Source organism: Emys orbicularis, chromosome 9 (genome assembly GCF_028017835.1).
Source record: "Emys orbicularis isolate rEmyOrb1 chromosome 9, rEmyOrb1.hap1, whole genome shotgun sequence".
NCBI lineage: Eukaryota > Metazoa > Chordata > Testudines > Emydidae > Emys > Emys orbicularis.
Window position 1 is genome coordinate 21,400,804 of NC_088691.1, and position 17,968 is coordinate 21,418,771.

Here is a 17,968-nt window from a genome sequence, read left to right on the forward strand (position 1 = left end):
GGCCCGAGTCCCGCCGCGAGCCCCATGTCCGGCATCCGGAGTCGACCCCTCGGACAGGGCTACCGACCCCGGGCCAGGGGCCCCCAAGGGCTCGGCGGAGCCCCCCTCGGAGCCCGAGTCGAGGAGGACCCCGGAGCAGGCGGCTTGAACTCGGCCCCTGTTTCGGCTGTGGAAAAATGGGGCACCTCCAGCGAGACTGTCCAGAAATGGAATGTAGTTATGCACAAGTATGGGCGGGCCAGAATCGGGCCCGGCCAGCCCTGAACCGCAAGCTGACGATCCCGGCGACCGTCGGGGGAAGAATTACCCAGGCGTTGATTGACTCAGGCTGTGGACAGACATTGGTCCGAAAGGAACTGGTACCGCCGAGCGATACCCATCTGGGATGGGTCTATTTACAATGTATCCACGGGGACGTCCGACCCTACCCCAGTGCCCGGGTGTCCCTGACTATCGGGGGGGGTCACCCGGAATCTGGTGGTTGGCGTCGCTCCACACCTCGCATACCCCGTGATCCTGGGTCGCGACTGGCCGGCCTTCGAGGAGGTCCTTCGTCCCACGCCGGCCCTGGAGGCCGAGAGGTTGGGGCCCTCCCCTGAGAACCCCGAGCAGGACTCAGCGCCCGAGGCGAACGACACGGACGAGGCGGGGCCGCAGCCGGAGCCTACCCCTCAGCCCCGCTTCGACACCGACTTCTGTCGGGACCAACGGGAAGATCCGACCCTTCGCAGTTGTTACGAACAGCTCGCGGCTGTGGACGGGAGTATCACGGACCCCCAGCAAGCTAATCGGTGGCCTCATTTCGAGCTGCGCCGAGACCGGCTCTACCGCGTGGACCGTGATCCCCGTACCCGGGAACCGCAGACCCAGCTGATGGTGCCTCTGTGCCACCGGCGGGCCGTAATGAAGTTAGCCCATGATGTGCCGGCCGCCGGACACCTGGGCCAGGAGAAGACCCTGGCTCGGATCCTGACGCGCTTCTTCTGGCCGGGAATCTATCCAGAGGTGAAGAAGTATTGCGCCTCCTGCCCCGACTGTCAGTTGGTTGCTCCGCCCGGGATACCCAAGGCGCCCCTGGTCCCCATGCCGTTGATGGAGACCCCCTTTGAACGGGTCGCTATGGACCTCGTGGGCCCGCTCCCGAAAAGCGCCGCGGGATTCAAATATGTTTTGGTGCTGGTGGACTATGCCTCCCGGTTTCCGGAGGCCATTCCCCTGCGGAGTATCACCGCCCGGACCATCGCGGGGGAACTCGTGAAGATCTTTGCTCGGGTGGGACTGCCTAGGGAGATTCTAACTGACCAGGGCACGAACTTCACGTCCCGACTGTTACGACAGGTCTGTACCATCTTAGGCATCAAACAACTCCGCACCTCCGTCTACCACCCGCAGACGGATGGGCTAGTAGAGCGGTTTAACCGCACTCTAAAAGGGATGTTGCGGAAGTTCCCAGCGGAGGACCTTCGCCACTGGGACCAGTTCCTGCCACCCCTGTTGTTAGCCGTCCGCGAAGTTCCGCAATCTTCGACGAAGTTCTCCCCGTTTGAACTACTATATGGACGCAGGCCACGGGGTCTCTTGGACTTGATGCGCGAAACCTGGGAAGAGTCGGCCTCCCCCGCCCAAGGACTCTTACAGTACGTTCTCCAGCTACAGGGGTACCTGACCCAGGCCGGAGCCCTGGCGCGCGAGAATTTGAGGGCGGCTCAGGAGCGCCAGGAGCGGAATTATAACAAGGGTGCCCAAGACCGAGAATTTCAACCCGGGGACCGAGTCCTCCTCCTCTTACCGTCTAGTGAATCGAAGTTGTTAGCCCGCTGGCAAGGGCCGTACGACGTTGTGCGCAAGGTGGGACCCGTCACCTATGAGGTACAGCAGCCGGGGAAACGCAAGGAGGCCCAACGGTACCATGTGAACCTGCTGAAGCGGTGGCATGACCGGGAGGGCCTCTTAATCAACCCGTACCCCCCCGAGCCGGAACTGGGACCCCGTGTGCCCGAAACAGATAGCGACTCGCTACCCCTGCTAGGCGACTCGCTTACCGAGGAGCAACTCAAACAGGCCAACTGCCTCCTGCAGGCCTTCAAAAAAACCTTTACGGCAGTACCAGGTTACACCTCCCTGGTCAAGCACTCGATCCTGACCGAGCCTGGGAAGGTGATTCGGGAGACGACCCGACCCCTGCCATATAGAGTGCGTGAAGAGGTTGAGGAAGAGGTAAGGGCCATGCTTGCTCTGGGCGTCATTGAGCCGTCCCAGAGCGAGTGGCGCAGCCCGGTGGTCCTGGTGCCCAAGCCAGATGGCACCCGACGTTTCTGTATCGACTTTCGGAGAGTAAACGCCGTTTCCCGCTTCGACGCCTACCCGATGCCCCGCGTAGACGAGTTACTGGGCCGCCTGGGGGAGGCCCAGTTTATTACCACCCTCGACCTCAGCAAGGGCTATTGGCAAATCCCCCTCGACGAAGCTTCAAAGGAGAAAACCGCCTTTGCCACTCCGACTGGCCTATACCAGTTTACGCGGATGCCGTTCGGTCTCCATGGAGCCCCTGCCACCTTCCAGAGACTGATGGACCATCTCCTACAGCCCCATCAGGAGTATGCGGCAGCCTACCTCGACGACGTAGTCATTTATAGTCGCCGCTGGGAAGACCATCTGCCCCGGGTCGCAGCAGTCATGAGGTCCCTACGACAAGCGGGCCTGACCGCCAACCCCAAGAAGTGCCGTATAGCCTGGAAGGAAACCACATACCTCGGCTATACGGTTGGGGGCGGCTGCGTCAAACCCCTCGTGGGGAAGGTCCAGGCCCTTCTGGACTGCCCCACCCCAACGACCAAACGGCACGTTCGACAATTCTTGGGCCTCGCTGGCTACTACCGACGGTTTGTTCCTCAGTTCGCTTCCATAGCGGCGCCCTTAACGGGGCTCCTGACTAAAGACCGGCCCCGGCAGGTACAGTGGACCCCAGAGTGTGAGGCTGCATTCCGGACGCTTCAGAAGTGCCTCTGCCAGGAGCCGGTTCTATACAGCCCGGACTTTAATCGCCCGTTCATCCTGCAGACCGACGCCTCCGAGGTAGGGCTGGGAGCAGTCTTATCCCAAGAGGTGGACGGAAGGGACCACCCCGTGCTATATCTCAGCAGGAAGCTGTTCCCCCGGGAGAGGAATTACGCGGTTGTGGAAAAAGAAGCCCTTGCCGTGAAATGGGCCTGCGATGCTCTCCGCTTCTACCTCCTCGGGGCCCCGTTCACTCTGGTCACGGACCATGCCCCCCTCCGGTGGTTGATGCGGATGAAAGACAACAACGCGCGCATCATGCGTTGGTACCTGGCCTTGCAGCCCTATGCGTTTACCGTACAGCATCGGGCTGGCAAGGACCATGCGAACGCGGACTTCCTGTCGCGCCTAGGGGAATTGGACGGACCTGGCCCCGGTATGCGGGAGCCAGTCTTGAGGGGGGGGGTGTGTAGTGAGTCGGTGTGGCTCCCCTCCTGTCCTGAAGAGGGAGCCCCGGCGCAAACACCCAAGTGGGCGGAGCCACCGCCACCTGTCCCCGCCCCCCGGAAGTCAAGGGGCGGGACAGGAAGTATAAAGGCCAGCAGCCAGAGCTCAGTCAGGCGCCGGCCACCGCAGGGAGCAGACGTGCGGTCGGGAGCTCCCCGCCAGGATACCTCGGAAGCCCGAGGTGGATGCCCTAGCTGGCCGGAGCTGCCCCGAGCCCATTACGAAGAGGAGCCGCCGGAGCCCGTCCGCTCCCGTCGCTGGGAGGCGCCCGTGGAACTCCCCCACAGCAACCCTGAAGGGGAGGCCCCGCCAGAATCCTTCCCGCCCTGTTGTTATCCGGAGGAACCGCCCGAGGATCAGTGGCCGGATTTCCCTACAGAGCTACCAGACCTGCCGCCAAGCCCCGGCCGAGAGGAGTCCCCACTGATGGACTGGACCGCAGCCGATGCCACAGACGAGGTAGGCCCTGAGGGGGAAAATGGAAGTAGCCCGGGGGTAGCCGACCCCAGTCAGGCTACAGAGGCCTATGAGCCCATGGCAGTGTGTTTCGGTCAGGATACCCCACTGACCGGCAGCGACACTAATCGCTGCTAGGGCCCCGGGCTGGGACACAGTGGAGTGGGTGGGCCTGTGTCCCCCCCTGCCACCCCTACACACGGGTGGCAGGCTTCCCCCTCACCCAACGCAGGTAGGAACCTGAGCCCCTTACCTGCCTAGGCCAATTGCCTGCTTGTGCTCCGCCCTGACCCAGGGCCAGAGCTCCTAAACTGCCTGTGTGCTCAGCCCCTGCTACAGAGGCCTGAGCTTATTGACTGCTTGTGCTCAGCCCCTGCTGCAGAGGGCCTGAGCTAAATGAACTATTGTGCTCCGCCCTGACCCAGGGCCAGAGCTCCTAAACTGCCTGTGTGCTCAGCCCCTGCTACAGAGGCCTGAGCTTATTGACTGCTTGTGCTCAGCCCCTGCTGCAGAGGGCCTGAGCTAAATGAACTATTGTGCTCCGCCCTGACCCAGGGCCAGAGCTCCTAAACTGCCTGTGTGCTCAGCCCCTGCTACAGAGGCCTGAGCTTATTGACTGCTTGTGCTCAGCCCCTGCTGCAGAGGGCCTGAGCTAAATTAACTATTGGTGCTCCGCCCTGACCCAGGGCCAGAGCTAAGGGACTACTGGTCTGCTCAGCCCCTGCTACAGAGGGCCTGAGCTTATTGACTGCTTGTGCTCAGCCCCTGCTCCAGAGGACCTGAGCTAAATTGACTATTTGTGCTCCGCCCTGCCTCCAAGGGCCAGAGCTTATAGACTGTGTGTGCTCAGCCCCTGCTACAGAGGGCCTGAGCTTATTGACTGCTTGTGCTCAGCCCCTGCTCCAGAGGACCTGAGCTAAATTGACTATTTGTGCTCCGCCCTGCCTCCAAGGGCCAGAGCTTATAGACTGTGTGTGCTCAGCCCCTGCTGAAAAGGGCCTGAGCTTATTGACTGCTTGTGCTCAGCCCCTGCTCCAGAGGGCCTGAGCTAAATTGACTATCTGTGCTCCGCCCTGCCTCCAAGGGCCAGAGCTTATTGACTGCTTGTGCTCAGCCCCTGCTACCGAGGGCCTGAGCTAGATTGACTGTTTGTGCTCAGCCCTGCATCCAAGGGCCTGAGCTTAGTGACTGCCTGCCTGCCCAGCCCCTGTTCCAGAGGGCCTGGGTTCTTGACTGTGGTTTCCTCAGCCCCCTGGACCAGAGGGGCTGAGTCCTGAGCTAACGGACTATTTAATTCGTGCAGTAGGGAGTCGGTGTGGCTCCCCTCCTGTCCTGAAGGGTCGAGCCCCGGCGCAAACCCTTTTACAGTACATATTAATGAATAATCAGTATGTGCTGTGGATCAAATGGGAAATTTTAGCATTCATTATAAGAACTGAAGATCAAAAGATTAGCCTATATTTCAGGGGATTGAACTAATAGTAGCAGAGTTTCATCTGGAGCTTAACACATGTCAATTTAAAGGTGGCATGATTGACAAAAAGAGCAGCTGGGTGGAACAGATTCTCCATTATAGGTGCTGAAGTAGTATTGCTTTCTCTCATTTCTTATATAACTATGTTAATATAATACCTTTACCAAACTTACCAAGGATCTGGATCAAAGCAGTTATCTTATCTGCAAGGTTTTTTTCTGTGGTAATTTAGTTAGTATTAAAATTCTATTTTATTTACACAAGCAACCACCATAGTTAATTTATTGAGGGGAGGGCTATGTGTATGGGGGATAATACAATGAATGTCTGCTAAGAGAAGGCTATTCCAGGGTTTGTCACAGGCAGGAAAAACTAGTGAGTGACAGCATGGTTATTAGTCCTGCACAGGACTGAAGCTGCAGTCACTGATGTGAAAATGTGCTACTGAGAGACCCAAGACCGTAACGTGGACACAAGGAGCAAAATGACAGGATGGTAACTGGTAGCATCACTGTATCCCTTCAGATCAGTTCTATTACAGTATTGTAACAAGGTCACAATAGGTGGATTCAGATTTTATGTTTGCCTGTGTCAGATACCAATATGCCTTTTGAGACAACAAGTAACACATTAAGTATTTCCTGTTTACAATGAAATATTGGCAAACACACATGATGCAGCGATATCTAAGAGCAGCTGTTTTACATCTGCCATATCTGAAGGCTGTGTCATTAGAGGACAGGGCTAGAGGTGATGTGTTCCAGATTGCTTAACAAGGAGAAACACTTAAAACACTGAAAAGTTAGATGCTTTTATACAATGACATGAAATAGTTCATTTTTGGTGGTTTGGTTCCTTCTGTTTATAGTAATCTGCACAATTTATTTTATAATGACTGGATTGTATAACATTTTGTTACTCAAAAAAGCCAAACAAACAATGATTTCAGGTCTGCCTGTCCTGAGCATTTTCTTGTAAATGAGCTCTGCATCTCAAGAGCATTCTGGGTGAAATATTTTAAACAAACATAATTAACATACAAATAAACCAACTGTAGAATACTGATAATCACATTAAGTGGTACTCTGGGAATATGGCTACAGCGTACACCAGAATTTTGTAAAATTACTGTGGCAGAACGATTGCAAGTTAATAGTCAATTTTCTGGCTGAGAGAAATATAAAATTAAAATTTAATTCATGCAGCTCAAAAGGTTGCAGCCTTGTCATCCTTATAGATGCATTAACATCACTTTACATGGTACATGAAATGAGGAACAATGGTTCAAAATTGTTAGTTACATGATCAAAAGAAATATACAAACTGAACATTTAATTTATGTTTATTCTTAGTCCATCTCTTTATTAATAACCTATAAGACTGAATAACCAGCACATTCATGAAATCTGTAGACGATACAAAATTGGCAAGTGTTGGCAACACCAACGATGACAGAGAAATAATGCAAGAGGACCTGGAAAGATTGGAAACACTAGCAGAAAAGAAAAATGAAAATCTTTTGGAAGAATACTAGCTCATATATTTGGGGGGGAAAATCCCCAAAACATATTTAATGGGAGGCAGAATCCTAGAAATTAGCAATACTGAAAGAACAGGAGGTTAATAGAGAAATTGCTGTCCATTACTAACCTCCAGTTCTTTAACCCAGAAATTAGCAATACTGAGAGAGTTTACACTGTGATATGGCAGCAAAAAGGTCAATGTGATTTTTGACGGTACACACAGAGGAATCAGATCATAACGTGTGGAATTAATAGGTCCTGCGTATACAACTCTGGCGTGATTAACTATGTTGCATCCAAAAGTGTGTTAGGTACTTTACAAACACAAAAAAGCACATACCTCAAAGAGCTTGTATTAGAATCTCAAGGCCAAAAGTAGTAAAAACACCAACAATGAAGTCCTGGCCTCATTGAAATCCATAGCAAAACTTCTACTGACTTCAAGATGGCCAAGATATAACCCCAAATGTACTGAAGAACCCAGCTACTGACCTTGCCCTCATTTGTATTACAGAGACCACTTTCTGAAATAAACATTACAATTATAACATTTATACTATACAATTTTAAATAAAATATCCTTTTCCTTTTATTCATGTTGTGTAACAGCTCTTTGTCTAGTCAGTTTCACTGTTTCTTCTTTATAGTCAATTTCCCCTATAGGAGCCCACACAGCAACAGGAAAATTGTTTGTTTGTGTTTTTTGAACAGGAAAATGTCATTGTATATCCACGAAAAATGACTAGAGGATTCAGGCCAGTAAATAACATGAAATTACTTTTAACTAATTAAAAAAAAAAAAAATCAAACCACATTATTTTCAGTTTAACAAATCCTGCTTAAAACAAAATATTTAGCTCAAACGCTATCTAATTTTAATTGAATTTAAAATAATTTTAAAATTACCCATCTACAGAGAATTCCCAACAGACTGCACTTTGAGGACAGGAGCCTCTTAAAATTGAAAACGTTACAGCTTCACAATAGAGGATTAAAAACTGAGGAGGTCAAAAACTGTTCTGCAAACCCTTTTAGGTGTTCCAGCTGATTTCACACTTTACCAAAAGGGCTGAGACCAACAGGAGGGAAAAAAATGAGGTAGTGGGGAAGAAATTTTTGATATAGACGTAAAAATCCAAAAAAATTATCAAAGGAAACAAACTACAGCTATTAGACATTTTGTCCTTTTGAATATTGCATGTGGGCGGTAAAAGGATTATTCTTTATTTTTAGAAGGCAATTTTTTCTTCTTCAAACTATTTATCACTTTGGTATATATGCTACAACAGAACATGCCTTCCATATTTTCCCATTATGATACAAATCTCAGATGCATTGGAATGGCCATTAACACAACACTTAAGGAAGATAATTCAGTGCGTTTAGATTGTTGAGTGTCTGAGAACATGATCTGCTACGGACAAAGCAAAAATCAATTAAATCAAATGAGTTCACAATGTGCAGCTGTAGGCAAGCAATACTTTAGTAACTATATTAGCACTATTCAGTATATTAGGTTGTTTCAGTTCTGATGTGAAATATGTGTCTAAGGGAAGAAGAGGTAAATTTAATTTACTGTGAATGAAGTTAACCAGAGCCATATTTTTCACATGAAAAATGAACTATGTCTTGTGATAATTGTAAACATTTCGCTTTTCTACATCATATTATTAATAAAAGGGTGTGACAGACTGAATGTTACATTCACCTTCCTTATCCAGAAGCATTAATCTGACATCCTAAACATAAGTGATAGAATAATGTTGCATTCTTTTCACAATCCTTAATTTAATTACAACCGTGCAAATTAGGCAAGTTTTATGGCCTTACAGGCCTTAATCACACTGTAAACACGAAAACTGACTGAAGTTATGACAAACAGTTGTTTTAAACAGGAGCTCTCACGTTGATGCAAGCCTGAAAAAAAGTACATTTCTACACAAAGGGAATTGACTTAGCTGGTATTTTTCTGTATTCTCTGATCTTTCCTCAAACACGACTGTCCCCTCTAAGCCCATAAGAAAAACATGGGATTTGAAAAGCAAACAGCCTTTTTTTTGGTTTGAGCCTTTGGGACTAAGACCCACCAAAGAAACAGTTTAATATCTGATACATCTTCTCTGTTGGAGGACCATACCCTGTTTTTATCTACCCTATGTCCTATTGGCCTTTCCCGCTTTAATTACTCTGATCCTATATTTAAAAGTGTGCCCAAGTATGAACGTCCCACGGAATTTTGTAATCATTAATATTTTCTATTTCACTACAGTTAACTTTTAAGATTAATCTTTTAGTTAAAAACAAAATTTAGCATGCATGTTACAGGATGTAGTACTTAAATAGATTTCTACTTTGTGCCAGAACTACCCATGGATAAGGTTCTAAAAGAGAATCCTGTCAATTTCGGAATAGGAGGATTGAAATAGAAAGCAGCATTTTAAAAATAGTAAAGAAAATTCACTCACATTGACCAAGCCAAAATAATGTTCATTCACAGGAAACTGTTCAGGACCAATCTCTTTCTCCAAAGCAGAGGCATTGGCGCCCTGGGGAAAACAAAAAAAATACCCACATATGACTACTAGGAAAAAACTCACTCACTCTCTCAAAAAAAAATCTAATATTCATGCCATTTATAGTCAAACAAAGAGAGTGAGAATGGAACTGTTAATTAAAACATTTTATATTATACATAAGGGGAAGTGAATGTAGATGTGAAGTAATACTTTAAAATAATGCCCATCAGCCTGTAGCTTAGATTTCAGGGTTCAATTAATACAATTTTTAAAAATCTCTTTCCATGATTCTTAAGAAGTTGTGGGATAAGACAGCTGGACCAGACCTAGCTGTTAATGTAATAGGTCCCCTTTCATCAAAAATTAATTCAACGTTAGACTATTTGTGCATTTCAGATTTTAAAGAAGGATGGTAAAGCAAGTTAATACCTTGATGAAAGACGGATATTGAACTTTGCTGTACAATCTTTTAATGAGTCTAAAATTAAATTGCAACAATTTACAGTTTTACAGAGAATTTATTGGACTCCTGCATACTAATTCAAATGTTATCTACAAGACAGTGATGTGTGCTTGCAAGGCTGGAATCAGCATGGTAACATGACACATTTTTGTTCAAATGTTTGATTCTACATTATTTCTAGAACCTAATTGAAAACTAGAACACAACCTTAACAATGCTGGTGCAACTAGCTCTAGCATAGTAAGCTTCCAGCAGAGGTGCTGGGGAGCATGGCCGTGAACAACAAAAACAGTTTGTTAATGCTGGACAATGGAAAAGCAACATCTTTTTTGGTTTATGTAATTCTTGTAGCATTAATTTTAAAAAAAATAAAAAAAATTTTTTTTTAATGTAAACCAGAAATGTAGCTCATTTTCAATATTTCCAAAGATATTACAAATAGAAAAAAAGTATGTGAAAATTGTTAAGTACTGGTCTTTTTTTAAAATCAAACAGTTGCAGCTGCCATATTTTCACAACAAAATTTAAATTATTCTGAAAAAATGATTTTATAACATTTGAGAGTTTCAAGAGCGTAAAAATGTAATTTATCCCTCCCTCTTCTCCCCCCTCTCCCTCCCGATCCCTCAATGTACCTGCATGGATCTGCTTATAGGAATAGGACCTAAAACATTATTTGCAGTTAGCTGTACAACTCCTAAAAGAGCAACATAGTATGGACACTTCATTTAAATTCATTTCATATTATCAAGATATCGTGCTTTCATCTTAAAAACTCCACTTTATAATCTCCCACTATGGGTTTATATGTAAAAGAAGATACTGCCTTATCTTGAAGTGAACATCAAAACTACAAACTACCGATCAAACTGAGGGATTTTTGCACTTGAATCTATACAAAAATCTGCTAGAGAAAAAGAGAGTGTTTTTCCATATTCACTAAGGAGATCTCAGATTAGTCAGTCATCCAGGAAGGTCATTTAAATTTAGTGGAGCATGTGCTGTAAAAATAAACAAGGAACTCAAAATAAATTCGCTGTGTAGATGGATTAAAGAAAACAGACTGAAGGGCAGGAAAAATGATAGGCAAGATGGGTGCCATGAGAGAAAATAGATCTTTAAGTGGAGGAGTGTGCTACAGGAAAGGAACAATGTGTCTCCCTGAATCATCCACTGAGGAAGTCAAACTACACGAGAAAGTGGATTACCAGAAGATACTACCTATGAAAATGTATGTGAAGACTGCTGAATAATCTAGAACTGTGCCTGTCAGTTGCCAGGTTCCAATTTCAAGTCTTCTGTTAGCATCCTACTTATAGCTCAAACAGCATTTTAAGGCATCTGAATCACTAACGACAAGTGCTTTTCCATAGCTATTTTTTGAATCTAAAGATGCTTAGACATGCTTTGAGTCCTTTTAATAATCTCATAAAATCTTTTCAATGCTGTTCCAGCTTTTTTAAATAAATGTAACTGAAAGTGAAAATTAAAATATTAAGTAAAAAACTATATTAATGAAATCTGACATTTGCATAGTTGAAAATCATAAAAAATTAGCCAATGCAAAAGGTGATGTTCCAGCAGAAACATTCATTTGGCTATTTTGCACATCCTTTAAGTTTTTGATATGTGATGAACAGTAATAAACTAAAAGTGGCCTGCAGATGAGAAAAAAATTAGGATTGTACCTCTTTTGCATCTTTATGATGTATAAAAGAACACAAAGGATTCTCACCCCAGCTTCCAAGGTTTTAGTTTCTGCTCATATTTTACATTAGAAATTCAATCTTTTCTGCTCTGTTGTTCCTGGAAAGCATTATTGAGAACAGGTAGGATTAAGACATTAGGGATCCTACTGCTCTGGTGAACAGTCTTTACACCGTGGGTATATCTACGCTGCAGGGACTATACAAGCATATCTACACTACGGGAAATATACCGGTATAGCTACGGCACTGTAGCTATGCCGGCATAATCTGGTAGCATAGATGCCGCTTACACTGATGTAAGGGGTTTTTCTGTCAAGGTAGAACACCACCTCCCCAAGCAATGGTAGGTAAATTGACAGAAGCAATCTTCCATCAACCTATTTGCACCTATACTGGGAGTTAGGTCAGCATAGCTGCATTGCTCATGGGTGTGGATTTTTCACACCCCTGGCCGACAAAGCTATGTCAACCAAAATTTTAAGTACAGACCAGGCCTAAATCACTGAAACCTTGAAGAAGAATTAAACAAAACAAAAAGTTTAAGTATACTATAGCTCAGCCTTGCAAAGTGCTATTCACCCATTTCCCCACAGTTAGTAATGTTTTTAATGAACAAGTAAATACTATAAGCATTTTTATTATCAATCACTAGGACAAATGATGGGCAAGTAACTTGGGCTGTTACATTTTCATGGTAACTTTGTAAAGCTGATATGACTAGTTATAAAAAGTAGAAAACTTACGATAAAAAAAATCTAGTTTAACTAGAGGTATGGAAACTCTGCAGTCAGATTTCTTATTTCAAATCTATAGGGAATGACCTAGATTGAAGAAATAGAAAGGAATCACAAAACATAAGAAGCAACATGATTTGTGATAAAAATTGGTTAATACACGGTTAAGAAACTTAGATTTTGACAGATTTACAAATGATCCTCTTCATACACATACGTGATAGATCTCTAAGGTCTTTACTGCAGGACAGTGATCCTGTTACTGAGAAACACACAGAGAAAATTAACTAGGTTACTGCTGAGGTGTCACAGCCCCAAATTTAATTCCAAAAACTCATTGGTTGTACAATCTTAGGTAAAACCGTGCCTACAGAACACCAAAATGTTTACACTAAAATCTTCAAAATGTTAGGGTTCAGAGCTACAACAGCCAGACAAAGAAAGCTGAAGACTGTACAATAACCTGGGTCATTATGTTATTAAAATATGATGCTTCTGAAAAGTTGAAATGAAACTGTCCGACCCTTTAATGCTCGGATTTCAGAGTAGAGATCATGTTGCTACTACTTCTAATAGTTTGCAAATTAATTCTACTGTTAGATGACAAATTGGACTGCTTAAAAGTAGCCAAACTGCTACTGCACTCATTGTTTGTGGCATAACTGACCTCAACTAGCATCACATTTGCTACACATTTTTCAAAGAAATGCTCTTTAACATTATCAGATAAATTGAAATGCTACAAGTTTCAAACATCATGCAATTGTGCTAATCAGATTTTAAAATGTAATCTGATGGAGCAAGCACATAGTCATGCTCACAATGGCAAACTGGGGAAGGGGAAGGGAAGAGATCTCCCCTGCCCTCTTCCCCTTCTCCCCCCCAATAAAAAAAACTAGGTTGTGCAAAAGTTTAGAACTGCACTTTGAAAGAATAAGAAAGAGACAAGACTTCTGTTTTATTTTTAACTAGAGAGCTGCCTCAGGACAGACAAATACGATCTGTTCATGAAGAACAGTACCCGGTTTCCAAACGTAAATGCCGGAAACAGGAAGCTCTTTACAATTCAAAATCAAACTAAAGGGTTAAAAGTGCAAAAAATTATTACAAACTCTTACCATAAATTGTCATTTGAGAAGTCATAACTGTTTGTGCTTGCAGTAAATCTACATAGTGGAAAGTGTTATATACTCCATATATAGACAGCAATACAATATTCTACGGCGATAAATACAGGGTGAGAATTTACACTTGACCTGATGGCAAGCTGTTTGCTGGAAAACCAACAATGACTGTGTCACCTATAATGCAGAAATGCAAGATTTTGGTTTACTTAACATACATGATTAAAGCTGTGTATGGGGGATTAGGTTTTAAACTACAGATTATAAACAAACAGAGATTTACTGATTGTTTGCAAACTAGTTTGCTTCCCAGGCTACTGATACAATTCTGATTAAGAATGACTCAATCACCTTAGTACTCAAAAGCTTACAGTGAAGTCTAGTTAAATCAGATTCAGAATCTCAACACTGGTAATTCACATGTATCATGTTACCTTTTAGAATAACATTTAATGGAACCAAATACTTTTATTTAAATCTGGTTCTCCTTGCTTTTTGCATAGGAACTGTGTCTCCCACCTCTGTTCCTCTCTCACTTCTCAGCATGCTTGTATTTCAAAGTAACTCCTTTATAGTATAAAGAAATCAAGATTAGAACTGATTTATTATTCCCCAGCCCCAGGGACAAATAATTCCTTCCAAAAAGTACATCCATGAGCCTTGGAGTATGTCCATGGAAACTTGTAATATAAATACCTTATTCTTAAGAAACTGTGCTGATACACTGGTTCAGAGAGGAAGTACTGTATAACTTTCTATACGTAGCTATTTGAGCAGAAACTAAACATCAATTATAAATTCACCCAGTCAGCATAAATCTTCCAGCTGAAAGGCTGCCTGATTCTAAGAATATATCCTCATGGTTTTGACTAAAGTGGTGATACTATTTACACCACTTGACAATCAGAAACAATGCACACTCACTTGTGCCCAGCAATTTCTACCATATTGCAAATCCTATGGAGCTGCAAGGAATGGTGAAAATCTGTCCTGATTGAGACCTCCCCCATTCTATTTTATTCTGTTATAAGAGCACAAATATTGTCTTACGGTTTGATACAAAGCCCGCTGAAGTCAATGGAAATCTTTCAACTGACGGACTGGCTTTGGATCAGGTCCCTAGTGTTTAGAGGGACTGGAAACTTGAATTTTGGGTTCCTTCAACTTGCTTAGTTCATGGTATTGGACAAGTCACCTAACCTTTCTGTGCTGCAGTTTATCCATCTGTTAACAGTGATAGTTCACCATACTTCACAGAAATATCATGAAGTTTAGTTGTAACCTGCAGGATTTTGCACAGGAAATACTAATCTACACATTCCAAGCAATTATTTCTTTCTTTGCTTGCAAGTAGGGGAAATACTGCCATCTGCTAAATTGTGACCAAAAATCAACATCATCTGGGGATAATATATATTCTACAATAGTTGCAGCAACTACTCCCCAACAAGTACTGCTCAGGGATATCACTAACATCTACATTAGGGAGCACCTGCCTAGAATGATTGTATACTTAGTTCCCTGCCAGCCACAAAGAACCTTAAAGATTATCCCGTTAAAGGGTACAAAATTAATTATAATAAATAGCACATTACTCTTGAAGTGACAGAGCAGAGCCCAAGAAACTGCAAGGCAAGTTCATCTATATACAATTTAAAAACTGATTTAGGAGCTTTGACATCTGGAAACCCATCATGGAGTATCTGGAGAGAGGAAAATAGCAGGGTCCGCCAAGATCTGTACTGAGACCTGTGCTGTTGAACATCTTCATAAATGATCTGAAAAGAGGTGTAAACTGTGAGGTGGCAAAGTTTGCAGATGATACTAAATTACTTAAGATAGTTAAGGCCAAAGCTTACTTCAAACAGTTACAAAGGGATCTCACAAAACCAGATTAATGGGCAACAAAAAGGCAGATGAAATTCAATGTTGATAAATGCAAAGTAACGTACACTGGAAAAAATCTCAACTATACATATAAAATGATGGTTCTAAATTAGCTGTTACCACTCAATAAAGAGATCTTTGCATCATATCTGCTCAATGTGCAGAAGGAAAGAGAGACATAATAAGACAGAAAATATTATAAACCCACTATATAAATCCATGGTTCATCCACATGTTGAATACTGCATGCAATTCTGGTCAACCCATCTCAAAAATGATATATTAGAATTGGAAAAGGACAGAGAAAGGAAACAAAAACTCATTAGGGGTATGGAACAGCTTCCATACAAGGAGAGATTAAAAAGACTGGAACTGTTCAGCTTGAAAAAGAGACGACTATGGGAGGATATGACAGAGGTCTATAACACCATGATTGGTATTACTCCTGGGGGAATTCTGCGCCACTGTGTGCATGCAGAATTCATGTTCCCCGCAGATTTCTTTGCTTCCCCACAGAAAAATGACTTTCTGATGGGGAAGCAAAGGGAAGCCGCAAGAGAAATCATGTGCCGCTCCCCAGCAATGCAGGTGCATCGTTTCAGGAGCAGCTAGCAGAGAGGTAAATCACTGCGGGGGAGGGCTGGAGATGCCCCAGCCAGTGGCTTCTACCCAGCTGCTAGTCCCGGCTGGGCAGGAAGGGACTTCCTCTTCCCCTGCAAGGAGTGACCAGGGCTAGGTCAGATCCACCCCCAGAAACCTCTCCGGCTGCAGGAAGCTCCACATTCCTCTACTTCCTGCCTCCATCGCTCCTCAGTTGTGGTGGGGTGGAGTCACTGTATGGGGAGCTGCTTCCCCGTCCGCCTAACCCCCTGTGCATCTGGACCCGCCTCATACCCAGACTGCCCTGCCAAACCTCACCCCCTGCACCAGAACCCCCCCCCCCCCCCAGAGCCCCCTGCACCTGAACCCACACCCCGACAAACCTCACCCTCTGCATCTGGACCCCTCCCCATTGAGCCCCACCTCCCTGCATCTGGACCGCACTCCTGAACCCAGACCACCCTCCACAACCAAACCCTCACCCTACCTGCACATGGACCACTCTGACAAGCCCCCCGCACCCAGACCCCCACTCCATTGATCCACACCAAGCCAGCACCCAGACCCACAGCCCACAAAGTCAGCACCCAGAGCCCCCTGCTGAGCCCTCCACATGCAGACCCCCCCCGATGAGCCCCAACCACCTTCACCTGGATCCCCCTGCAGAGTCTCAGTGCCTCTGCACCCAGAACCCCTCCAATGAGCCTGTTCATCCAGATCCCCCCGCACCCAGACCCCTCACCAAGCCACCTGCATCCAGATTGCTCCACACAGAACCCTATCACCCCACACCTGGATCTTCCCACACTAAGCCCCTCCACACTTGGATCCTGCTGGGCTGAGCCTGCCTGCCTACATCTAGTGTGCTTCGCATGGAGGGACAGGGCCCCGGGGTGTTTCTTGGGCAGGCCTGGTCCTTGCACTGTGTCAGGGTCAGGTGCAGCCTCACCGCCAAGTCTGTATACGGGGGTGGGTGGGGGGTGGGAATGAGCCTGTAAGGTGATCTCCCACTTCTGCCTGTGCTCCCATTGCCATGCTGGAGCCACCACATTTATTTATTGACAAATAAAATTTGCAGAATTTTAAAATACTGTGTGCAGAATGCCCTCAGGAGTATTGGTATGGAGAAAGTGAATAAGGAAGGGTTATTTACCCCTTCACATAACACACAGACTAGGGTTCACCCAATGAAATTAATAGGCAGCAGGTTTAAAACAAACTTAAGGAAGTACTTCTTCACACAATGCACAGTCAGCCTGTGCAACTCACTGCCAGGGGATATTGTGAAGACAAAAAATATAACTGGGTTCAAGAAAGAATTAGGTAAGTCATGGAAGATAGGTTCATCAATGGCTATATTAGCCAAGATGGTCATCAATGCAACTCCATGCTCAGAGTATCCCTAAACCTCTGATGGCCAGAAACTGGAACTGGACAACAGGGGATGGATAACCCAATAATTGTCCTGTTCTGATCATTCCCTGTGAATCATCCGGCACTAACCACTGCTGGAAGACAGGATACGTGGATAGATGGACCATTTGTATGACCCAGTATGGCCATTCTTATGTTCTTATGAAACAGGTACTCTGATGGTGGACCTCAGGTGTAGAGAACAGTTAAAATCTAAGTTCTTCTGTAATTACCTTTCATCTCTCAAACTGGTTCAAATGGGTACACAGGCCAATATCTGATTCAAATAAAGAAAGAGAGAAACTGGGAATGACTGAATACATGCAATATTAATGCAAAGTGCACTAAACAAAAGCCTTTTAAAGCAGCTTTAGTTCAACTGGATGAGGTAAGAGGGGAGTTGAAGAGACTAATTTTCATGAACTGTCAACTTAGAGAAGCTGTCTAAGTTAGTCACCCACAGAACTGGCCCACAAAACCTCAAAAACTATTGGATTATTAACTGCAAAATTCACCAGGTTTGGAACCAAGATCTATCATCTCTGGTGATTTGCAAGCTATGGAT

The 17,968-nt window shown here is 45.1% G+C and overlaps 1 protein-coding gene across 1 annotated transcript in view; it reads right to left on the bottom strand.

Moving 5' to 3' along the window:
* LOC135883682 (ubiquitin carboxyl-terminal hydrolase 12-like) overlaps nucleotides 1-17,968 on the bottom strand; it is a 62,555-nt gene that overhangs the window by 21,109 nt on the left and 23,478 nt on the right. Inside the window, exon 2 of the mRNA XM_065410917.1 lies at nucleotides 9,423-9,503. Within this exon, the coding sequence (XP_065266989.1) occupies nucleotides 9,423-9,503 (81 nt within the window). The remainder of the gene's footprint in view (nucleotides 1-9,422; nucleotides 9,504-17,968) is intronic.